This window comes from Anneissia japonica, unplaced genomic scaffold (genome assembly GCF_011630105.1).
Source record: "Anneissia japonica isolate Jap-2015-1 unplaced genomic scaffold, ASM1163010v1 scaffold2030_len652032_cov178, whole genome shotgun sequence".
NCBI lineage: Eukaryota > Metazoa > Echinodermata > Crinoidea > Comatulida > Comatulidae > Anneissia > Anneissia japonica.
This window is the reverse complement of record NW_022705472.1, coordinates 578,969-605,689: the sequence shown is the minus strand read 5'-3', so window position 1 is coordinate 605,689 and position 26,721 is coordinate 578,969. Positions and strand designations below refer to the sequence as shown.

The 26,721-nt window shown below is 33.7% G+C and overlaps 1 protein-coding gene and 1 long non-coding RNA gene across 3 annotated transcripts in view; one reads left to right on the top strand and one right to left on the bottom strand.

Annotated features, from left to right (window-relative positions):
- The first annotated feature begins 702 nt into the window (after positions 1-702).
- On the top strand, positions 703-9,452 carry LOC117105533. Its single transcript, XR_004444921.1, has 3 exons — positions 703-1,419; positions 4,352-4,404; positions 7,157-9,452. It is a non-coding gene; the product is annotated as an uncharacterized LOC117105533 (long non-coding RNA).
- LOC117105532 (xylosyltransferase 1-like) overlaps positions 8,377-26,721 on the bottom strand; it is a 60,862-nt gene continuing 42,517 nt past the window's right edge. The window contains exons 4-11 of one of the 2 annotated variants that reach the window (XR_004444920.1): positions 25,200-25,402; positions 22,475-22,555; positions 21,645-21,861; positions 20,717-20,893; positions 19,674-19,910; positions 15,852-16,070; positions 10,464-14,988; positions 8,377-10,301 (exon numbers count right to left, since the gene is read on the bottom strand). Coding sequence is in view for 1 of the 2 variants with exons in the window: in XM_033246700.1 (XP_033102591.1) it covers positions 14,329-14,988; positions 15,852-16,070; positions 19,674-19,910; positions 20,717-20,893; positions 21,645-21,861; positions 22,475-22,555; positions 25,200-25,402 (1,794 nt within the window). In the remaining variant the exon portion in view is untranslated. Of the gene's footprint in view, positions 14,989-15,851; positions 16,071-19,673; positions 19,911-20,716; positions 20,894-21,644; positions 21,862-22,474; positions 22,556-25,199; positions 25,403-26,721 lie in introns of both variants that reach the window. The other variant, XM_033246700.1, reaches the window with a different exon arrangement.

Sequence of the window (26,721 nt, the reverse complement as noted above, 5' to 3'; positions counted from 1 at the left end):
GAAACTGAAAAGCTAAGTGAAACGTAAGACTTCACCTGATAATATCAAGCTAATATTTTGAATAAAAATAAATACCAGCACTTTATTAATAAATATATTTTATCATCAAGCTAATATTTTGAATAAAAATAAATATAATTACAATAGTATTATAATAACAATTAAAAGTAGTTAGTTTTAGTTATGATATATTGAATTTGAATGACAAAATATTTTCTTGCCAATTGTAAATAATACCCTTCCTTTTTTCTTTGGAAATTCCTTATATAGACTTAAACAGAAAACAGCTAATAATCTTAAAAAAAAAAACAATTCATATCTTCATCATAAACAATATATATTTAATTACATATAGTGTTGGCCTAAACAGTTAAAAAGAACTTTTATATTTAAGCGGGTCATTCAGTCCTTCAGAAAAACCGAGGAAATCCAGGGGCGGATCCAGAGATGTCCAAAAAGGGTGGGGGGGGGAAGGAAAGTTGGCCGAAAGTGGGGCCAATCGAGATAATACTACCCTGGGGGGTTTCCCCCGCGAAATTTTTGAGTTCTAGACGGCCTAAAATAACCTCTGAGGCATTTTGAGCGATCAATTTTTTCTTTTTCTTTCTCTTGTTTTTTTCTTCTTTTTTTTTTTTTACCTTCTAAAAGGAGGGGCCGGGGCTGGCCCACCCCTCCCCAAAATCCGCCCCTGGAAGTCACGTGTACCCAATAATTGTCCCTCTAAAGGTGCATTTACACTGAATTTAGACCGGGGACGCGGTCTAAATTTTGCATCAGATCCGATGTTAAGTTGAATGTTGTTAAGTTGAATGATGTTAAGTTGAAAGTTAACAGTGAATAGAAAAGTTCACTCCCCTTTCATAACCTTGTTTTGTACTCTATTTAACCCCTGGCTATTTATATATGGGTGTATCTCATTTCCTTCTCGTTTCACTTCACAAATTTCTATTCATTTTGGGAAGTGGTGTGTCTGAATTGTGTAGAAGTTGTGTTAAGTACAGTATTATAAGTTATGTAGGGTCTAGAGTATGTCTACTGAAGTTTTTAGCATGATCAACCACACCAAAATTTACTTGGAAAATGTTTGATTTTGAAAAAGTTTGTCAGTGTAAATTTTTGAGATTTACAGAAGTAAATTACTGGCCTCTCTCATGGGCCTGTATTTGAATAGCTTATAATTTTTCAGAATGTTCACATAAATGAGTCTCCTCTCAGTGCACTCGGAAAGTTGAAAGTAATCACTTGTTATGGAATTACCAGGAGATATGCAACAAGCGCTACAGTTTTCAATCCTTATGTTGCCTACTGGTTTGATTAAATCTGGATATTATCCGGAACTAACTTTAATCTAAGTATAGAACTAAAAGTTAGTTCTGGGTTAATGCAGTCCATGAAACATGTTGACAACTTAAACACCTTGTAAGTACATTCAATAACATTATGTTTTGTAATTTGTATTCCTATGTTTACGTTTTATTGTCCTTTATATATTTATTTTAAGTGTGGAAAACTGAGTAAACTGAAACTGATTTTATCCTTATAGTATTAGCAAGACGGGGACGAAGGAATATAAGTGGGGGAGGGGGTGATAATTTCTAAGATCATGCTAGAGCATGTTGAATTATTTCTTGATTATTACACGAGGTTTGTGGTAGCCACTGTGTGTGTGTGTGTGCGCTGAGCCAAGGAGATACCTTCAGAGCTTTGGTGCCTGTGTAATGCTAAGCCCTGGCCTTTATAAGTCCTACAAATAACAACCAATTGTAGAGAAGCACATAGCTTAGTCGGGAAATTAAACATCTGATTGGTCAGTTGTTGTGTATGACTGACACTCAAATACGGTTCATGTCACTGCTCTCACACCAAGTCACATGCAGTACAATAATAATTAAATAATAATAATTTATTGTAATTTTAACATTTTCCATATGAAATTAACAAATTTCAATAAATGGTGATGTTTTGAGGGCATATATGTGAATTCTTATAATTGCAAAGATTGTGTATAATTTTTGTGCGCTACTTGTGAAATTTAACAAATGGAAATGGATTTTAAATAGAATGGTGGTTTATGAATTTTAGCCCCTAAATGCATGCATGACACATTGATATCCTCATTCACACCACATGGCACATACAGCCTGACAACAATTTTGTTGCAGTCCACAAAAATAAATTTAAACAGTCTGTACAACCCGTCTACCATCTTTGGCTAAAAAACCGCTTGTTGTTAAGGCCCGACACGAGACATCTGTAAAAAGTAATTCAAACGGCACTTCAAAAAAATTCATTGAACATCACCATTTGTGTGATATAATTTGGCGCTATGTAACTTCCAACAATTGATTGATTTATGTGTTTTAGTGACCTTTCTCAACAGATTATAGTTTGCTGTGCAATAATAAAATATACTAATTAAACTTGATTTAGAAGAAATTTAAGTCATTAACAGACCTCTCAAAATACAGGCATTTATGAACATTTTTTAAGTAATGGCCCATACAGTGGTGGCGCCAGCAAGGGGGACGGGGGTGGGCTTGGACTGGGATTCAGGACTAGGTCGTCAGACCAAAATAAAATTAAAAAAATTATAATTTGCCTACCCAAATAACATTCTTTTGACTTCCAATCCCTAATATTGTGGTCTAAAAGCACAATTTGCACCGTACTAAGTCATAAAAACTCTCCCGGTGAACCTTACAAGGGAGTTTTTATTCCGGGCCGTCGACTGAGGATTCGTCAGGCCTTAGACTCGGACCCTCCTGTTGGACATGTCGGACCACTTTCTGGCAAATTTCTGGTGGCACCACTGGGCCCATACCCCCAATCAAGTCCCCTCATTCCAATATTACACCCCCTCCTTGCACAAAAAGGTAAATCCTGGAATGTGCACTGTAGAATTCAATTTTTGCAATGGCAGCCATGTTGCAATTGCTGCCAACTACTATACTACTCTTTATTATTGTTGTTGCCGTTAATAATAATAATATTAATAATAATCATAATAATAATAATACTGATGATGATAATAAGTAATAACAATAATAATTATTATTTTTATTATTACTATGATTTTAATATAATTAATACTAATGCTGCTGTTGTTGCTGTTAATAATAATAATAATACTGATGATGATAATAAAGTGATAATTAAATCACAATAATAATAATAAAAATAATAATTATTATTCTTATTATGACTATGAAAAAAAAAATATAACCTTTAGGTCAAAGTGACAAGGTGTCCAAGTGCCTTAACACGTAGCGTTGATCATACAATAGTCTGCCCTTAACAAAATTCACATAATTGTCTTGTTTTCGGAACTTACCGGGCATATAGTAAGTCAATTTTCAATAAATAGTCTACTTACTATTTGTTTAGATTTGTAACTATAGTTAAAAATGCCTAATTAACATTCCTGAGCTCTTTATGCTGTGACGCTTAAAGCAGTCACAGGTTTGCGAGGCGAACGATTACCGACCACGAAGAATCATCGGTAATCTATTAGGGCCTAAAATATTAAGCTGTTAAATTGGATTAAAATTTGATATACAAAAGGGTTTTTTTATATAATACAAACAAAAAAATAGTATAGTTGACTAAATATTCCTTCGGGGGATTTTAGAACTAAAGGTTAAACTACAATGCAAGATATTTTACCTTACTCTTTCAGTGATTGTTTCATTACACTTAAATACTCAAAACAACTGAAGCAAACAGGGCCGTATCCCAAGGCACTACCTGGACCCTGCCCCATTTGTAGTAGGGCAAATACTAATAAGATTGTATACCGTAAAACCTTGATTTGAAGCCCAATGGGCTTAATCTTGTGAAGCTCATCTTGAAATGAAGCCCCCCCACCCTCTTCAAAAGAAGACAGCATTGGCTTCTTTTCAAGATAGTACAGTACATTCACTGTACATGAATTTCAAAGAAACAAAATAAATTGAAAACGTGCTTGGTTTATACAGTAGTTTAGGTGATTTAATGCCGGTTATTATACTCCATAATACAGATTAATATTACAGTGGCCCTACTTATTGTTTTATAGTACTAATCCCGAAAATTTACAGCATTCATTTTCAAAAAAGAAGCCCCCCTCCCTCTTTACTTTGCAAAAGTGGTCTCGAAAAGAAGCCCATCTCGATATGAAGCTCATCCAGAGTTTGCAAAAAAAAAAGAGGCCCAGGGCTTCAATTTGAGGTTTTACAGTATGCTTACATAAAAAGGCCCAAAGAAAACATGGACTACTGTGAGCCATCAGAACAGCCATCAGAGTTCTTTGCCGACAGATTATATTAAAAAATATATGGGAAATGCATTTATATATATTTTTTATATATCATAGTGATGCAGCTTCCACCAAACCTCAGTGGCCAACTTGAAGACATTCAAGCAAAGGTATACTGCATAATTATTGTTATTTCTATTCCTGTACATTATTTAATTTTTTTTTTTTTTTTTGGTTCAGGAATGTTAACGAGAGCCACTGGGCCTCATCGATGCATTTAGGTTTTTTCCGTCATTCCTTTACCTTTAACCTTTACCCTATATCATAAAAAAAAAATTTTGGCTTAAAATATAATCTCCTCATTTAACATTTAATTTCATTATTTATTTGGCCTTAAATTAACCACCTACAAGCAGGACTATCTTATAAGTTGGTAAGTATTGTTATCATATAATTATATTAATAGAAATTAAATTTATTTTATTTTGTAAATGTATTCATTCATTTGGTTATTCCTTCCTTATTTAACTTGTAGAAGCAGTTTGGCACAACGGGAACAGTATGGTTTCCCAGGGTTTCAATCCCTCATAATGCCTGCTTGTTTCCATGAGCAAGGCATTTTACTGCATTGCTTCTCTCCACCCAGGGGTACAAATGGGTACCTAGTGAAGTTGCCTGCTCCTTTGCTGATTACCAGCAGCTACACTTAAGCATCCATGACTTAAGCATGTGGACTCAGTGACCAGGGTAAAACAAGTGCTTTGAAACCTAAAGGAATAGGCGCTATGTAAAAAAATGAACTGACTGACTTACCCTTCACTTACATAACACAACCTTGTGACTTAACATCTGTCCACACGATGTTTTATGTGAAAAAATACCTACCATTTGCCAATACATGGGTCTGATATGGAATCATGAAGTCCGTATATATGGATGAAATCATCATCAAGCCCATATGGGTGATGACATCAACAATCCCAAATATGGGTCTGATATGAAATCATTAAGTCCATATATGGATGTGAACCATCATCAAGCCCATAAAAGGTTGTGATCATCAAGATCATCACCATATTTTTCACAGAAAATTTGGACACAGAATAATACAAACTATGTAAAATTATACAGTCTATTTTATAGTTGTGTTTTTGCAAGCTATTTTGTACAAGCTTTCCTTTCTATGGTTTTGCTTTAGTCACTGTATTGAGTTAAGTGGTTGGCATTGTTCCTGCTTCTTGCGCTAAAGACCCTTGTTCAAACCCAGCCAGCGTCAGGTTTTAACTTGAGTCTAATCGCTTGTCTCCTCAAATATACCCTCATATTGTGAGTTAAGCGGGTTGAAGTCAATGTCTGTATCCGTAGGTGTACTTGTTGTGGAGGCGCTGCACTGCAGCTTTCACGGGTCCCCAGCCCAAATTTTCCCAGATTTTTTATTTGAATGAGGACAAATTAAAGAATTATTATTATTATTATTATTATTATTATTATTATTATTATTATTGTTATGTTATTACAGCTTACAGATCCCTTTTTAGCGCCATGGCATTTACAAATATCTGCCATCCCATCCTAGTCATGACGTGATGTCATCATTACCATATTTAGGCATTTAGGCATGTCACATGTCAGACATAATTTGATAGTCTAGACAGCGCGTTAACATGATATCACACTTGTCTGCATGCTTAGTCAAAGTACTCGTATTCTGTCTGTTGATCCTTAGATTAGAATATTTTGATTCTACTGATTGCACATTTCATGGTTCGCTTAATAACAAGTAATTTTTAACACACAAGTTTTTCCACATGAAAAAGCACTAAAGAATGTGGCAATTTTTAATAATGAATAAAACCTCATCAACTATTACAAAGTCAAACTGAATAAATTCCACTTGGCTTCATAAAAATCCCGGTCAGGCTGATTTTCATAGTACCATTACACAGTGGTGGATTAAATTTTCAAAATTACAAAAAAAAAAAAAAATAGTGAAAAAATGAAAATTTGAAATGAATTTAGGAGTGACAGTGCTATTTCCGACCATCTAGAGGTACCATAATCCATGGGTACCATGGGCACCCTCTATTTTGAATTCCTGGATCCGCCACAACATCAACTATTACAAAGTCAAACTGAATAAATTCCACTTGGCTTCATAAAAATTCTGGTCAGGCTGATTTTCATAGTACCATTACACAGTGGTGGATTAATTTTTCAAAATTACAAAAAAAAAAAAAAAATAGTGAAAAAATGAAAATTTGAAATGAATTTAGGAGTGACAGTGCTATTTCCGACCATCTAGAGGTGCTATAATCATAAATCTGGGCCCTCTATTTTGAATTCCTGGATCCGCCACAATGTCAACTATTAAATTGCCAAAAAGCTTCTGCTAAGGAAACTGCTTCGGCTGCTCATTTACTTATTAGGAAAAGGGGATGTTTGTATTGACTCCACTGTAATCAAGTCTAAAAAAGCCTACCATGGTCTTTCATTGGCACATATTCTTTTATTTCTTCTTGCTCTTTTGTTTATTTCTCTAATTCTCCATAGTTTTATATATTTAAATTTGTCATTTTTTATAATTATATATTTTAATATTCAGTGCTGTGATTTTAAATGTGTGCCAATTGTATATATTTTAATATTCAGTGCTGTGATTTTAAATGTGTGCCAGTTGTATATATTTTAATATTCAGTGCTGTGATTTTAAATGTTTGCAAGTTTTTGAGTGCATTTCCTTCTTTTTATGTTGGACAATAAATTATTTTGTATTCAGTATTCATTTTTCTTATTAAAATTTTGCATTGAATTTAGGCCATTTTATGTCTTCGTTTTGTACTTCTGGCAATTCACCAGATGTTGACTACAATATTGCATAATTTTACAATGAAATCAACCACTTTTTCTGTCCTCCTCTTACAGAAGCTGATACAACAGCTAAAAGTCGACACGAATAACAAGGTATCTTGTGATGCTAGTAGTGTGATGGAGAGGTGGACTGCTATAGCCAGTGCAAGGCCTATCGCTGGAACTGACCAATACATCATCTACAAGTGGATACAGTACTTGGTCGTTCATCAGAATAAAAACAACAAACTATGAAGATTCAAGATTCATTTGTTTTTGCAGCAATCAATGTGCCTATGACTGAAAAACATTTTATTTACCAGGACATTCTCGTCTGGGTGCGGAAGTGCAGGAGGCCGTTACAAGTCAAAGGAGACTTAGGACCCCTGTATTTTGAAGCATCCTACACATATTCAATTGTGTAGCAAACTATCTTATCTCAGTTTTGCTTATTAATAATTGTGTACAACTATATAGATCTTGTATTCAAATGGCATCAATATTTACCATGAAAATAAGCTAATAACTTTGTGGTGTTCACTGATCCTTGATCAATAGGACACATCCAATATGGATTAAATGCTATATTTGTTGATCCATTTGACTACTTAAGGCCTACTTCATGATTCAGGATAATCTAAAATTGAGATTGATTTCCTTTAGTGATATTCAATTTTATTACAAGACTGTGCTGGGGCGGATGCAGACGGTGTAATCGCACTCTTTAAATTCTAATGTGTATTCAAGAAAAATAACTGTTGTTGGTAACTGTTAATATTTTTATCATTAAGAAGAGAGGACCAGCAAGATTTTTAAGTATGAGAGTGCAGCTTGAGGTCCATATTCTCAAAATTTTATCTCACTCCTGCCAAATCCTGCATCCACCCAATGGCGTATCTAGGGGGGGTGCGCAGGAACGCACGCCCCTCCAAAAATTACTCGCATCCCCCCATCTGCCCACCCAGAAATCACAGTCAAGTACAGTAGTTAAAAATCACATAAAATCACCTTATTTTGCGAATTAGCGCCCCTTAACTAATCATCGAGCTCATCCACCCACTTCACTTTTGTGTCCCCACCCATTAGCACTCCCATTTCAAGACTTCTAGATACGCCAATGCATCCGCCCCAGCTGTCTTTTAATGCATTGATGCTATACACATTAATGTAAATGTTACAAAGACCTACCTAATGACTTCACTTCCAACTCATTCATTCTTGGTTGCCAGTATAACAACATGAACCTTGATATGTTATATGTTCAACTAGAAATAAAAGTTCAAAACACAGTAAGCCTGTTTTACAAAAATCATTTTATTATCATGTTATTTTATAATTTCCAAAAAAATTGTTATGGTTGGTGTTACATTATATATTACAGAAATTCAACTAAGAAATTAGTCTCAGAACATTAAAAACTACATCAGTAGCATGCATTTAAAAATCTAATTAAACTACATTATTTTATCAATTATAAAAATTATTCTATTCTTATTATTCCGATAGCACCAAAAATTAACGTAAACATAAAACATAATATACAATATAAATAACCTTTTACAATTTAAGTATGTCGGTAATAAGAAAAATATCACCAATAATAAAAATAGTATTTGTAAGAACACAACAACAATCAATAACAATTTTTGTGAAAAGCTCTGTCACACGCTATCATATATTTTTAGTGACAATACCTGTACCTGCCCATATATGGAAGTTACATGACATCATCATGCCAATATATGGACAAATTAAATGCACATTTGTTACATAAACTTGATAGTGTGGGCAGGACTTGGTGGCAAGTCACACACTTTTGGATGTGAACAACACGTTTTAAATTCTGTAAAAACTCAAATAGAAGCCCTATGGGGTTATCTCAAGAAGAAGCACATCTCGAAAAGGAGCCCCACCCCACCCCCTCTTTAGTTTGCAAGAGTAATCTCTAAAAGAAGCCCATCTCGAAAAGAAGCATATAGGCTTCTAATCAAGATACTATGGGCTTCTTTCGAGACTACATTCAGACTGACATTATATTTGAAGATTATGATAGCGTAATCTGTATCAAAATATTTTATTGCAAAAAGTTAAAAATAAAAAAATATTAAACAGAATCTTGAAAAGCAGCCCATCTCAAAAAGAGGCGGATCCAATGGTCCTAAAAAGAAGGATGAATCCCAGGACTTCTTTTCGAGATTTTACAGATATTATAATAAAATAAAAATATCAATTGACCAAGTATTGTAATAATGCCAGTTTCAAAATCATTAAAAATATTAATGAATATAATTTTAATAGTAACAAAAACATGTACAATATTAATAATAACTATTAGAGGAAATCCATTTTTATAATTATTTTTACAAGAGTACAAAACATGCACTGTGTATGCACTCACTTATGAACATAAAAAAATAATCCCATAATGAGTTCATTATTCTTTATGTGATCTTTTGGAGGGAGAATCTTTGACTAGACCTTTTGTCAACATATTCCAGGCAAAGATCTTATAATAGCAAGATAGCACTCTCCGCTAGTCTACGCGTAACAAACTGAAGCGTTGTGGTTCAGTAAAAAGAACCATAAAAATTAATTGTATTTGAAAAAGGGTGTCCTAGTGGTTACAATGGTTGTTACAAAATTTGCACACAGAAACTGCAGAATGCACCTCTTTAAAGATTGTTGATGTCGAAGTTGAAAAGTAATTCTAATTGTGAGAGGGCGCCCTTATGTTGTTACAGAATTTGCATGTAGAAATAGTGGAGAATTCCATCTTGTTATTACATGTATAAGATCTTTGATTCCAGGCAACAGTTAAGAATTGTAAAGCGGAGGTGACTGACTTGCAAAGCAATTAGTATAGTCATATTTCAATACACAACAGGAGAATGTAACACATAGAATAGAAAATAAATGCTGTCGTGACAAAATGAGTTGTGGTACGCCAGGTTAATTTGATATATTAAAGAAAATATATCTGAAGTGATATTTTGACAGAAATTTTGTTTCAGTTTTTCTGATTAGTATAATATGTATATTTCATAGTAGCAAAAGTTTTGAGATGAGTTATCAAGGGTAATCATGTTTTTGAGGCACGTTTTGTAAAGCTATTTTTCAGAATTGATTAGAAAAAACAACACAAATTTATCAGTTGTTTATCTTTAGAGCCAACATTAGATTATGTTTTTAGACATCTGAACTTCAAATGATCTTACTCAACCTAAGAACATGATTCAAAGACCAAAAAGAAAGCATATCTATTCATCTATCTAAATATATCAATAACTCATTTATAATTTTTTGTACCACATGACTTATTTTGTCACGACAGCTCACAAATGCATTAAAAATCATACTTCAGTTTGTGTGGACAACACTCAACCTAAGAACATGATTCAAAGACCAAAAAGAAAGCATATCTATTCATCTATCTAAATATATCAATAACTCATTTATAATTTTTTGTACCACATGACTTATTTTGTCACGACAGCTCACAAATGCATTAAAAATCATACTTCAGTTTGTGTGTGCCATTTGGGCAATTTTTTTTCATGCCCTAATTCACTAGTCTAGTGTAGTGTATAGGATACACCTATAGTAATTGTTTATTATAACATATTTCAAAAAACCAAATGTGGTCTTCTTGATGGTAGCAAGGTTAATAGTGACAACAACAATAACTTTAATAGTGCAATGAAATGATTACATTTGGTCTTCTTGATATAACAACAACGAATAATTCAACGACATCAACAATTTTAATAATGAAAATAATGATGATAATTATTGATAATGATGGTGTTATTAGTAATAACAATAATAATCAATATTATTATTCGAATCAAATCATTTCATATCGTGTCCCATTGCTATAGCAACAATGTAAATGTCAAGCCTTTTTAGTCTAAAAATGGGAGAAAAATATATTCTTAATTTAAATTTTAAAACAGAAACCCAAAATTTACTCAATTCAGTTGACAAGTTTAGATATGACACACTTGTCCACTGTAAACAAAAAGGCAAACAATTTACATCGTTACAATAATAATTAACATTGTAAATTGTAAAGTTAATAATTACTTATGCCATAGTTACCACCATTCTTCAAAATAATCTAATGCTCAGTATGTCCAGTCTTCTTACATTACAGAAAAAATATACAAAGCTGTACAAAATACATAAAATAAATATCAAATATCATATAGGAATCATCATAAAATATGTTGTGCCAGGCAGAGATAAAAATATGATAGCATTTTACACATTATCATTTGAATCTTTAAGGCTCTATCTAAGCTATCTACGTGTTAAAAACTATAATTTACCATATATGGGTGTGATGACATCATCATGACCTTATATGGGTGTGATATGACATGCCCATATATGGGTGTGATATGACATCATCATACCCATATATGGGTGATATGAAACCATCATACACATATATGGGTGTGAAATGACATCATGCCCATGTATGAGTTATATGACATCATCATGCCCATATATGGGTGTGATATGACATCATGCCCATATATGGGTGATATGACATCATCATGCCCATATATAGGTGTGATATGACATCTATGCCCATATATGGGTGTGATATGACATCAGCATACCCATATATGGGTGTGAAATGACATCATGCCCATATGGGTGATATGACATCATCATGCCCATATATGGGTAAGATATGACATAATCATGCCCATTTTTGGGCTATATACACAAACATAATTATTACATAAAAATTGAGTGTGTATTATGGGCTTAATCTTCAACGAACAGTGCTTCAACTTTGTCTGATGTTGTTCAGGGGCGGCACCATCTATTCCCCAACGGATGTCCCATCGTTCCTGACAGATGGGCCACACCCCCCCCCCACCATGTTTCATTTTCCCCATCAGGTTTTACTGTGGCTCCTCAACGGCTAGGCAAGGCCTACCCGACAACGCCATCAGTGCTTTTTTTCACAAAAATCTGAAAGAAAGCGTGTCTTTGTTGTAAGTTGGACAAAACTCTAAGAGCACTGCTTCCTAAACTGTGGGTCATGACACAAATTTAGGCTGCCAGTGTTTTTCAGTGGGTCTCAAAATAAAGAATCACATTATTATACAACTCTGAGAGTGCTACTTCAGCCATCTAGATGCCATACCTATGTGAGCAATATGTCATAATCTTTAAAAGCAAAAATATTATCTAGAAATGAAATATATTAAATGGAAAATATTTGCAAAACTATAGAAAAAAATTAAATATCAGATTTAAAAAATAAAGATGAGTTAAATAAAAACTTTTAAAATAATATCAAATATTGTTGCTATAAAAAAGTAAAATGTTATTAAATCTAAGAACAGTCCATCTTGTCCAACACTTTGAATACTGAATATTTAAAGAAATTATTTAAGAAAACATTAAATTTGTGGAGAAATGTAATATACTTAATTGTTCCCTGGTGTATGCACAAGCCCTCACATACATTGACAACTAAAAAAACATGTGTAAAATAAACTTAAAATTATTGGCGGGTAATTGGCGGGTATATTATTTTTGTTTAGCATGTGTGCAAACTAAGAATTCAACGAGGTATAATGAGAAAAATAACTTGCAAAATATAGACACAACTCTAATAAAATCAGCAAAATGTACATATGGACACTCAAATATAAAAATAAATGTTGAGTTATAATGACAGGTCTCCTATATAAGTTGGAATTTGATTTTTTTTAACTTCTTTTTAAAAATATGTTTGTTCAGTATGTAGCCAATATGTCCAATATGCTAATAAATCATATACAGTAAAACCCTGAATAGAAGCCCAATGGGCTTCATCTTGAGAAGAAGCCCATCTCGAATTGAAGCAAAAGTAGCCTCAAAAAGAAATCCACCTCGGAAAGAAGTCAAAGGTCATATTAGTATCTTAATATTTAGATACCTGTTTAGTGTACCACTTTTCATTTTTACTTATAAAATTAAATTTATTTTATATTCCTTTTTATGAAAACTAACATTTTCCTTAAAGTTCATAGACATTAGTTAATTCAAGCTTCCATTTTCCTGGGTAAAGGAAGCAATTTATATTATCAAAGAGGTAGAAATAAGAAAAAAAATATATTTACTGAAATATATATAAAACAATCTTCCTGCAAAATGTCTATGTATATTCATTAAATATATTAATGAATATTCACTAAAACATTAATATTCATGAATGTACACAGCGCATATTCAACACAAACACAGTTGAACAACACAATAGGGAAACAGCCACAAACATAAATAATACTTGCTTTTTTTTTTAGCCAAATTCATTAGCTGTTTTCCCCAACGATTTTAACAGCAGACGTATCCAAATCTGGCTGTATCCTTAAGTTTCTTTTTTTTATGAAAATACTGTACAAATTTCTTCTTAAGCCATGTGCACACTATCAAATTGTATTTGACAAAAACATGTGACATGCCTATATATGGTCATGATGACATCACATCATGCCCATATATAGGCACATCACGACTAAATATGGGCATACAACAGTTTTTTGTCAAAGAAAATTTGATAGGTGGACAGCGATTTAAGCTCTATCAAAACTATCAAAGTTTATGTGAATTTGTGTAAATTACCCAAATATGGACATGATGTCATATAAGTACCGTATACACTCGCATATAAGGCGACCCGCGTATAAGACGATTTTTGTACATCGGGCATATAAGATGCGCCTCCCCTCCCGTTTCACCGTCGGAATTCATACATTTTGCTGCATTTTATAAGATTTTATATGTTCATCAAAAGCTTACTTCCCCGTATTTAAAATTCGTTCATTCATAGGCCTACTAACATTTTAGTAGCTTCATTGCAGTATTAAATTCGCATGTTAAAAGACAAAAGACCAACATGATTTTAAAAATCTAAAATTTGTTTTTCGCGCGTATTAGATGACCTCGTTTTTCGACCGGAATTTTCTATTTTAAGTCTTATCTTATACGCAAGTATATACGGTATTGTAAAAGATAAACACTGTTGAGAGGAAATACAGGGTTCTTTGCTTATTGTTCGTCTCAACAAGTATGGCCATTGCTGGTAATCTGTACATTATTATAAGAAGGTTTCACATTCATAAATGGGCAAATCATAGGTACTTGTATAAAAATTGATAGTGTGGATAGGGCTAAAAACTCTGCATATATTTGGTTTTATGAAAGGTTTTTAAAATTTCTCATTACATGTTAAGTACATAAGATTATGGTTGATGTTTAGGGATGGTGAGGTCAGACTTTGGATCCGGTGATTTTGTGCTCCAGTGAACATCGCGACATTTAGTAAGACCTTTGCAAACAGCACCATTGGAATTTAAGATGTCCATACAAAAACCACCCATTATCCAAAAAGTTCCAACAAGCTCATCAACCCAGCTGTGCAAATCCTCTCCGGTTTTCTTCCCTTTTTCGTTTGCAAGTTCAACAATCGATTCCGAATCAGCTAACTGAAATATTGTTTTCATACTTGTGAAATCACGATCCACATAGCTATTACGAGGTGGCCCGCTATTAGTGGATTCTGCATCATGTTCGGTTATTGGTTCACCATATTTTACAGCCAGCGGTATGACCAGAAAATTTGTCTCGGCCACAACCATCCACTGGTAAAGCATTTTGATGGTCCATTTCCCAGGTCTTAGTGGCTTATTAAATTCCGGTTTATGATGCATTTCATCACAATCGCTATCAACTGTGGTGTCAAATGATGCTGCGATTTGATTGGTGGGATCAATCCATGTGATTGTGATTGTGTATACTTCCCCTTCTCCCCATTTCATGAGAATAATCGGCTCATCAAGGGTTCCCAAAAGGTTTCCATAGTTACGGAAGACTTGTTCTTTGGCATCGTATTCTGACCCAACCTGAAATGATTCAAAACAATTTAAGCCGGTTTGACACTAGGCGAATTTATTCACGCAAATCAAAATCGTTAGTTTGCTTCCTGAGCTCTGATCGGTTGCTCAATTTTTTGGTTCGCAAAATGTAGAAAGAGTTCAAACTACTGATATCGCTGAAGCGCAAAAACTTGTGCGAATAGATTCGCTTAGTGTAAAATCGGCGTTAAGCTTACTGCCAAACAACTACACACATGGAAATGGAAAAAAACTTGAGGCCTATTTACACGGAGTACATATGGCAGCAACTTTCGACAGTGGCACAAAAATACAACCCATTATATGTTTTATGATGACCTATACTGAACAACTATGTTACAGAGACACAGTGTGTACTGTTGTGCAATACAAAATATCCCAACTAATCAGAAACACTTCAGCTGGGTCAGGAGTGGATCCAGTAGGAGGAATAAGGAATAGGGGAATGTGCCCCCCTCCCCACAACCTGTTTTGCCACTAAACTTTAAAATTTCAATGCATATCAATGTTATGTATTGAAATAAGCGCTACTCACTTATCTACCTCAAACTGGATCCGCCCATGTGCTGAGCATGCAGACTAACAGGGAAAAACTTGTTTTTCCCTGATGTGAAGAGCATAGAAGCTTTCCATGCATAATGCACCACACAAGTGTAACATTATCACATTATTATTATCATTTAAATACTGTATTCAGTATTATTATTTTTAAACATTGTGCATGCAACTACAATAAATACTATGCGCTGTGTAAATGAACTCCACTGCACAACCGTGTGTCAGTGTCACGCTTTGTGTAGTAATTTTCTAGTCCCTGAGCTACGACAAATAGGTTACTTTATTTTACTTACTTCCATTGTTATTAGACGACCTGCCGGTCCAATTGGGTTTACAGTCTTCTGCCAAAGTTGTGGCGTGAATAATCCTTCGATTGTTTCAGTTTCCCCCGACTCGAGACGCGTCTCCAGCGTGATAATAATCCCTTTGAATTCGTCAGACATTTTGATTAAACTAACCTCTGTCGGAGTGGAGCTGAATTTGAAACGACAACTACTTGTGTGAACATTAGCCTGCAAATATTTAAAAAAACACATGACAGTTATATGGTTCACTACAGAGGTCACCTGACATAACTTACCCCCTCTGATCACACCCCCCTCCACTAGTACCGCCACACTAACTTGTGACTAAGACACCTCAAGTCTACTAACATCAACTGAGCTCAAGTAGATTATCTATATTTAGTTGCCAGGCAACACTACTACCACAATAGAGGATATTGGCAGGTTCAAACATAGAGAAAGAAAATAAAAGGAGTCACAACAGAGTACAAGTGCCAGGCTGAACCGATTAGGCTCCCGCGGAGCAGCAGTGCTCTAGCATAGGGCCGATAAATTAGACATTGTTAAGATAACGGTCTTAGATGGATATCCAATTTACTGCCGCTGACTTCGGTCTGATTACGTACAGTAACACCCCTCATTTAGAAACAAGCCAAGCAAACTGAGGCTGCGCAGAAGTCACTGACATGTACCATGTAGTAATAACACATGCGCAGTAATGCAGTTTAAGCCTAGTCATATTTTGAAAAGATGTCTTATTAATTATCGTCAATTTCATCAAGGGATTATCGTATTATTTGTTAAGTCGAATTTTATCACTTTCTACTACTACAAAACAGATAAATCTAGGTGCATTTTAAACCATAAAACATATCAAAACTTATTCCGTTTTCATTTTTTGTTGCGCGCAAATGTGTGCAAGTAAAATATGATATTGAAGTTTGCTCATGAATATTCAATTTAACCGATTCACAGTCTTTTTTCATGAGTGTTTTAATTTTTTTTTTGTATAATTCATTTATAAAATATGTTGTCTATTTTATGACCTTACTATCATATTTATTCACACTAGAGTTTGAACCGCTGAGTCGATTAGAATTATTATATTTAATAAATAAGTATTATTACAATGTTATTAAAGTATTATTACATACAATACCGATGATTACGGCACGTTTGGCTGTTTGTTATAATTTTTTAAAATACATTTTAGTTCCTGTTTTTATCCCACTGCAATTTAATGTTGGTTACAAAAGGTTTGTAATAAATATTGCAATCAATCGGTAATCGGTATTTATATAGATCGTTAGATACTTACCTTTATAAATGAAATTAGTATCCACAAAGCTATCATAATAGGCCTACACTGGCCCAAGATATATTCTTTAATGGAGGCACTGTATTTCAGAAGGCATATTACCATACCCTTATCAGGCAATGCATTAATTAATCCATGATTAGACCTGCCATGGAAGAATTAGTTTGCTACGCATAATCTTTGAACTTGTCCGCATTCTAGAGTTATCTGTGTTTGATCGTCGCATGAATAAATGGAATAAAGTTCACTTGACACCTAATTTATTATTATAAGGCCTACTTGATCTAAATTGTAATTTTGTTCACTTGTATGTTCAACAATTCTTACTCCATGCTAATAATACTCACACGTCGACTAGCCTAGTCTAGAATCTCACACGACTCATGGAGAGGCTAGGCTATGCTGTAGGTGTCGCCGAACAAAATATTAAAAACAAAATATATATTATTGATATAATATCAGTGGCAGATCAAGGGGGTTCAATGGGTTCGGACAAACCCCCCTGGCTTACAAGATTCATGCTAACTAGATGCAGATCAAGACTTCCGCCCACTTCGCCCAGATGAAGGTCAGGGTGAGAAATCAAAATAAAATGTTGACCATTTTTTCCAACAATAATACTTACTTTCCTTGACACTTATTTTTAACATTACCATTAGGAAAATGTTTTAATTCACGCTATCCTATACCTTACACTTTTAAACTGATTGTACCAGAGAGGTACATTCCCAATACATATGGTCTTCCACTTCTATAGCGCATGATATATGCACAGCAAACGTTATGTAACCACTAATAATACTCAGGTGCAGTGGCGTAGGTATGGGCAGTGCAGTATTGGGGGCTCGTTCAATAGGTCTAATCTGGTCTAATGATCTAAAAATATAACTTTAAAAAATCTTATTTAAACTTTTAAAGGACCCTTCAATAATATTAGGTTTTAGAGGTTATAATATTGATTATATTCATTAAAATTTACCTATTACCAATTTCCCACACGCTACAAGTAAAAAAAAACCCAACAAAACAAGCCCTTACATACGATGCACTAATGTGCTTTTTTAAATCACATTTCTAAAGCAATACAATATCGTTACGCACATTTGTGTTTGTGGTACAGGATTTTAAAGTTGGTTCAAATATTATTGTGTACGTTTTTAAACACTTCATATCATCATAACTTCACGAATACATTTTAGATTCACTTCATTGCAAGTAGGTCGATGACTGTTGTATTATTGAATGGTAATTGTTATTATCGTGCTGGAATAGACAATACCTGGATTTGCGTCAGGATAATGAATTAGGGGCCTATATGTATTTTGCCCAACCTGTCGTGAATATGTATTGAATACTCAGTGCGTGATGCACTAATATACTTCTTGAAATCACATTTCTAAAGCAATAAAATATCGTCACACACATTTGTATTTGTGGTATTTTAAAGTTGGTTCAACTATTATTGTGTACGATTTTAAACACTTCAGATCATCATAACATCATGAATACATTAGATTCACTTCACTGCAAATAGGTCGAGATGACCGTTCTATTATTGAATGGTTATTATCATAATAGATTAAACAATACGTGGATTTGTGTCAGGAAAATCAATTAGGGGAGACAATATGTGTAATTTTGCCCAACTTGTCATGAAAATGTACTGAATACTCAGCGCGTGTGAAAGTTGTTCTCCAGTGGGACTCGAACCCAGTAGGCTTAGTCTTTGAAAACAACATGCCAAAACCAAAAAACCGAAAATAGGGGCAAATAAAACCTGCAGTGTTTTTGGTTGTCAAAGTACTCAAAAGAAAATATGTGTCTCAAAAAACAAAATTTGCTAAGGCTAGGCCGCTGGAAGTCTCCTAGTGAAAAATTGCAAGACATTAGTGGCGCTATTTCAAAATAGACCTGACAAAATGGTGTATACATTCCACAAGTAGCAAACAGCATAATGAATATCTGTTTGGTAGAGGATGTGGTTTTGTCTTAAGATGTTGACATTGGTCTGAAGTAAAGTTCTCATACAACCACAGATATGTGCATCTGTGCAATAACACATTAATCAAGGTACTGATTGACGGGGCTTAATAGACTATGAAACAAAGAACAATGAACTACCTATTAATGATGAAATATTTATATGTTATTGATATCACCAACACATAATTTAATTCAATTAAACACACACAGTACATTACTGGGTTACTACTGTTGCATTACCATTCAATCATACGAGGCAGTGGTGGGGGAGGGGGGTGTGGTTTAAGACCTTTGTATGAGTGACTTTTATAAACCAAATATAAATATTCATAGGCATAAAAGAACTAGGTTGTATCTATTTACTTATTTTGGACATGGAGTTCTCCCAGATGAATGTGAAAGCTTTTCTCTTTACTCTAAACTTTTAATAAGTGTTTATTAATATATATGGAAAAGAAAATAAAAAAAGAATAATGTGGACAAGAATGAAATGTGTGTCTATAAGAAAAAATACTCAATTCAATACATACCCTGGCAACCCACTGTATATGTACGGCAGCCATTCTCACAAATGCTTGATAAAATGTCATTGCTGTGTCTGTAACTTTGGTCACAGTGTCTTCTATATGATATAAACTTTGCCAGTATGTTCGTAGACCGGCTGTACCTCTAGGATACTCCCGATACATCCAAGCTTCAACACGATTTATGATTGCTTGATTGATAACAGCTTCAAACTTTCTGGCAAAAAATGTGGGTCTGCTTGTCTGAAAATTGTAGGTAGAAATTTGTTAGTTCGTCAAAAATAACAGCAGAAGACCTGTCTTCAATGATCTTTTAGGTATTGTTGACTGTGCATTAGGCTTCAGCATGTTAGGTAATTCTTTGTGTGAATGTAGAAAACAAATTCTTGAGAAAATGTATATTCTTTCTGAAATTTCATTTTATCTATATATGTATCATTAATGGATGTGTTTCTCCATGTTTATTTTGCTTGTGTCTCAATAAGGGAAAACCTTTTTATACAGTACCTTGATTAGCAAACCCGCCGCCTGCCATTAATGAAGATTTCAAATAAAAATAAAATTGTATTTTTGGCCACCGGCACAAACAATTTCTATATTTTTATTACACCTGTTACTGCCTTGAAATCTCCAAAAATAAGATATGTATATTTCTTCCCAATTATATAAATTTAAAGCATTTAACCATCCCATTACTACACTGTTTACATTCACCAATAAAATTTTAATTTTATTTTCTCCTCCATCTGAAAGATTTTGGCAAAAATATTTGCTAAATAAGAAAACAAAACTTAAATTTTAATTTTTTTTTCCACTCTTTCTTTAAATCTTCAAAAAAATATGTTCGCAAAACAAAGTAAAAAAACATTAAACCGATTCTAATACCAGGATTTCCTGAAATGCCGTCATTAACAGAATTTCCTGAAATAATATATAAAGGAAATTATTCTTACAGGGATACTAAATATGAATACATTGCATTCTGCACAGTCACATAAACAAATTGTGTACATAAGCTTAAGAAAATATATAAACATATGGAAATGTACCTTTAATCTGTTGAAGTCGTCTGGCTTGAAGTCATTTGGTGAACAACCACACCAATCAACGATGTGTTTATGTTGGCACTGACATCCCAACTTGCGTTTCCAGTTGGTGACACGTAAGTTATTGTCTACAAATGTTTCGCACAGTTCAGAGTTTTCAAGTACTGTGTGAAAAAATGACTGCAAAACAACCAAAAATTTTATTTGTTATTTAAATGAAATGGAAATATTTTGAATAAATCATAAAGAACATGGAACTATGTCCCACTGATATTCAGCACATTTGCGTTTGACTACAGTAGGTTGAAGTTCAAAGCCTTGCTGTGCCTTTCGCTAATATCTTTGGGCAAAGCATATACCACAATAACTTAAAGTTTTCTCTATCTGCCCAGAAGTATAAATAAGTATATGGTGGACTTACGGTACTTAAATATTATCAAATGACATTATTCAAGTTTTAAAAGTTCAGCAAACATTGATTAACTTGAGCCCAAATATCAAGTTTTAATTAAACTAGCTCAAAAGAGATATTTTTGGTAGCATGGGAACCATTAAGATATGATTCGACAGGTGTAACATATAATGGAAAAATAAAATTAGCAGTTTATAAAGATGTCATTTGACAGATTGAAAGGAACTAACCGTTCCCATCTCCAATTTCTATTTGAAAATGAGTTGAGGGCAAGCTAGAATACTTTCTACGTTTCTCCCATTAGGTCACAATATTCTGAGAGTATTTACATACACCATTACCAGATAAATCAAACAATATTAAATTAGGTATAGAATAATCCCTCAATTATTAGTGACATACAATGAATAGATCGTAATCGGATATCGAGATGAGGACGAAACGGAAAGCTATCGCAGAAACAATGAGCTTACGATGTTTATATTCCTAAAATAATTGGCAGAAGGTATTTTTAATTACCTCAGCTGGTAGCAGAGTGTACTTGTAAAGATGTTTCAACCCAATAACTAATTCGTTGTCAGCTGTGATCAAGTACTGGCAATACTCTCGGTTCACAACGATCCAATCAGATCCTCCATCCACCACGATACCTTTAGGAAGTTCACGTTCTCCTAAGCGCCACATATGTGCGTCGCACTCGTAAAAGGTTCGGTCTAACCCCTGCTTCTTGGTAAACCTGTCAACAATTTATACAAACAGTTTTGATCTAATGATAATCTAATAACATTATTTATATATTTTATATTATTATGTTGTATTTTATTTTACACACAATCACAATTATGGCTATTAATGTCAAATTGAATGTTATGTATGATATTAATATTTTATTTAATCAGAAAAAACAGAAAGAAAATCATGACAAAAAGCAGGAACCAACACTTTTGAATTGAATTGATTTCTCTCCATATACCATACATAAAATACATAGTAAAAAAACACGTCATTTAAAACAAACAAAAACACTATAAATATACAGGATACAATAAATGAAAAAGTTGTTTTTGAGAGGGCCCACAAAAAACATAAAATCATTATCATTAGTTATGTAAGATAAACTAGATGAGTTAGGTTCACAGACTTTTTGTTATAGTGATTAATTTCGCTTTTGTTTCCCCGTCCACTCATTCAATTTATTGTATTTGTTTTCTGTATATTTTATACCTTCAATATATTGTACTTTGGGGGAGGGGGATTTTGGAGAATTAAGGATACATAATTCATTATTACTCCACCTAATTCTAATCTTATTCCTGCTGCTGATCCCCTCTCTTTATTCACCAACCTACCTGACATCATCTCTACCATGAGACTTCAGAAAATTGTATTTTCTGTACTTGGTTAGAAATGCAACAACTTTGTCATTGGACCTGCAAAACAAGAATTACCAATCAGTAACCTCCTTGGTGGAGAGTGAGGGAATTTCACAAAAGTTCCACCGGCATATAAGAACACAACTAAATGTGTGGTGTGTGGCGTCAAAGACCCTAAGTGGGCAGTGCGAGGCGTTACCAACCTGAGGTAAGAGAGGTTGAATCGCAATGCTGCTAACAAAGTGCATTAACTTTCATAAAAAAAACTATAATTACCAAATTTACTAAGTATTATAAATGGAATCGGTGCATGTAACTGCAGTTACAATACCCAATCATCATTCTCCTCCATGTAATTAGGCTGATAAATGGTAGCCATAGGACTATAGGTCTAGGTTAAAGTATCAGATTTATAATTGTTTTTAAAAACAGCTTTTAAAAGCATCTATGAGCAATGCTACAGAGAGCAGCATAGGTCAGTCGGCTGAACTAGTGGTAGCCACTGTGTGTGCTGAACTGTGGAGATCATTGCTAACCGGTTCTATTCCATTCGCTGTTCTTCTTGTGTTTCAGCACACAATCTTTGAGAAGGGACATTTTCAGCCGTTGGCCCCGTGGATGGCCCATGTGAATGAAAAAGTATGCAATAGTAGATGGAAAAGCGGAGGGGATTATCTCGCAGTGTACTGCTCAATCACCACCAGAAGACCCCACTGAAAATAAGCCTTCAGACTTGTGTGGCTTACGGTATCCTTGGTTTTCACACTTCCTTATTATTGGTAAAGAAAACTTATCTTTGCATAGAAAACAGCCAACCTTGGTTAATACAAAGTTATTTTTAACTTTTATTCTTCCGGAGTTGTGAAATTAATTTCAAGGTTAAAACTATGTATTACAATAATGTTTTAAACATCCAGGTAATACTACTAGTCCAATAGATATTTCAAGGTGAGTTTGCTAAATTGCCTGTTCATTTGCAATTCATATCATCAAAAATCTAAGTTAGCACTACAGTACATTAGGCTGTACATTAGACTTACCGTATATATTATCTTATGATTTTTATTGCCATTATATTTATTTGTATCATGGGCTATCGCTTACACTACTCGATATCAGAGTACTTTGTTTTCCACACTTTTAACTCATTATCTTGCTTCCAACTTATATCATTATCCCTATGTCTCCATTATTGTTTATCTCATTTACTCACCCACCTTTATTTATTGCCGACTGTTTATTGTATTATATTGGATCTAGTATTTGTCAACTTTTGTAATCAGTTACGCTGATGAAGTCTTGAGGACAAGACGAAGTATTCGTTCTCTGAATAAATCATATTTTGTTCTACTGTCTAACTTAACGTTTCTTGCATCATTATTTTGTCTTATTTTCTATATCTATATATATATATATTATATTATTATTATTATCGATAATTATTATTATCCTAACAATATTATTTTATTTGTATGCAATTCTAAATTTAATACTACTCACTCAACATAATGGCTTACAATGTAATGTTCTCTGTTTTTATTTATAAATTGTTTTTTAATGGAATTTTGTTCATTTCTTGTTGCAACAAGGAAACCAAGTCGTGTCAACATATTTTAATCATGACAATAAATTTAAATGTGAATCTCATAAACATTTGCTTCTCTAATTTCTAATTAGCTACTGCAAATTGTAGACAGAACTTCTCCCTTTATTACTGCTACCAAGCAATCAATACTTCTTTAATTTTGGATTGTATACTGTTCATGATTACAACAGCAATTAAACACTTAAACAATTCTCCCTTTAATAGTGATTATTCTCATCAAGTTATCAACCCCTTTAATGTCTAGTTACGTAGATGAATATGCACTGAAATAACAAAGTCTGAGATGTAGTAACTTGAGCGTGATCTGATTAACAGTCATGAAGAGTACAATACTTATCAGACGTATGTGTGACAGACGACACCAAACCACTATCGTGTTGAGTGTGTACATGTGTTAAAGGAAACCACGAAAACTGAGTGGCAATTTCAGGGTAATTGGGTTTAAAGGTGAAAATGGACCTAATTCGTCAATGAGCTTCAATCTCAATCTGTGGTACATCTGTACTGTACTTACAAGAAATAAAATTTATCATACTGTTAAAGCTCTATCAACAACATCATATTTTATTTGGTGAAAAATCATGTACCAGAATTACTAGAAGATATTTCCTCCACCCAAAGTGGTTATGTATTCACTGCTGCATCTTTGTCTGTTAGCAAGATTACGCAAAAACTAAGAAATGGATCACTGAAAAATTTAGTAGAATGGTACAAATTAATCTAAGAAAGAGATTATAAAATTTTAGGAAGAAAAGCTCTAAGAACAAGGTCAAGTTCATGGAAATTTGATTTTATACCCTCAAGCATAAAAGAAATAATGGAATTGCCCATACACAGCCTGCTAGTGTTGGTATTCAGGCACAGAGTGGAGGTAGCACTCAATAGAGAGATTGCTCTAGTTTATAGTACAGAGCTTTCAATTTGCACAACGATGTGACACTAGGACGAATTCACTCATGTCTGACCGTCTTATATTCTCTGCACAACATACATTTGGTCAAACTGCATCCTAGAATGCATGCAGGGCATGCATAGACAAATAAAATTACGTCCTGCAATAAAAAAGCTCCCTGCTAGGTTCACCAGAGAACGTACTTGATGGGAAAATCAGATTCGCTGAGGTTGATGAAGAAATCCCATTTCCATTCGGGCATATTTAGGAGGTCGTCCATACACTTGAGAAGCACCTGAAGGAGACTGGCTCCTCCCCAAATCGTTGCCATCCTCCAAGGTGTCAGTCGGACGTTATCCAGGTTCTTGGCTATTTTGCTAAGCTCACGGTGGAGATAATCAGACCTCTGCAAATGAGATGATTAAAAGTACATAAGGCAAAAAATAAACAGGAATATTTTTTTTCTATATTTATTTTAAAGGCACACAACACATGACCAAGAATTGTCAATAGCAAACATATCACTGTCCTACTTGTAGGTTACAATCCCTTTCACAGACAAACATACACACATGATGCTTCACCTCTCAATTATGTGACTAGGAAGTGGACTTGTTTTGAGAGAAGGGAGAATAATAAATATATAACATTGTATATATTACATTACAGTTTAAATGCTTTTGAGGGGGCAGGGGAATAACCAGGATTTGAAACTTTTAATCCCACTATTCTCAGAAGTATTTTTTTTCATATAAAATTATGTAACACTTAAATTGTTCATTCTTTACTGATATTCAATATAAAAAATTAATATACAAAATTAGAATTGTCTCAGAAAAGCGAGTTATATCTTTGATGTGTACGGTAAGGTATTAGATGTTGATGATTAGGTTGGTTGGTTTTCAATATGGTTTATATATATATATTTTCATAAATTATAATTCAGATATGGTTACATAAGTATTTATTAGACACTAGCAGCATTGGGAATATTTGCCAAATTATCATTTAATTTTTTTTTTTTTAATTCCAGAAGGTCTTTCTGGTGCTGAATTGGGCAGCACGGCGTACCTACAGAAAATCTGAGGAACATTGCAGTGCTTACTAAGTTCAGCACACAACTACCAATCACTTACTCTCTTTGAATAGTGAACCAAGTTCTTTTCATGTACATGTGCTGTTTATGCACATGTGACCAATGGATTAACAACCCACTCGAAAGGCAATGTAAAGTGTGCCAACCTTTTATTTAGTGTGATAATGTTCAGGGACACAGTCATTGTGCTAATTTTTTTGCTGAGATTTTACGATAAACACTTAATTTATGCTCATAATAACTTTACTTTGTATAGTGCATATCACTTAGACATGTTGGTGTTCACATTAATCCTGCGGTTATTCGAACAAATGTCTGTGCAACACATTGTCAGCTGCCTAGGTAAGTAATCCTTAATGTTGTACTTCATAATCAGAGAAATGCCTGCAGGCCACTTAGTTGACATGCTAAATTTTTTTTTTTTAGATTATAGTCATGATGACATCACATCATGACCATATATAGGCACATCATGCCTAAATATATATGATAGTTTTTTTGTAACATGTAATAGAAAAACACACTTAAGAATGCTTTTATCACTTGTTAAATTTTGATTAAAAAATATGATACTTCATAAATGGTTGGCATTAATGTTGTAGAAGTATTGCTTTTATACAACAACAATA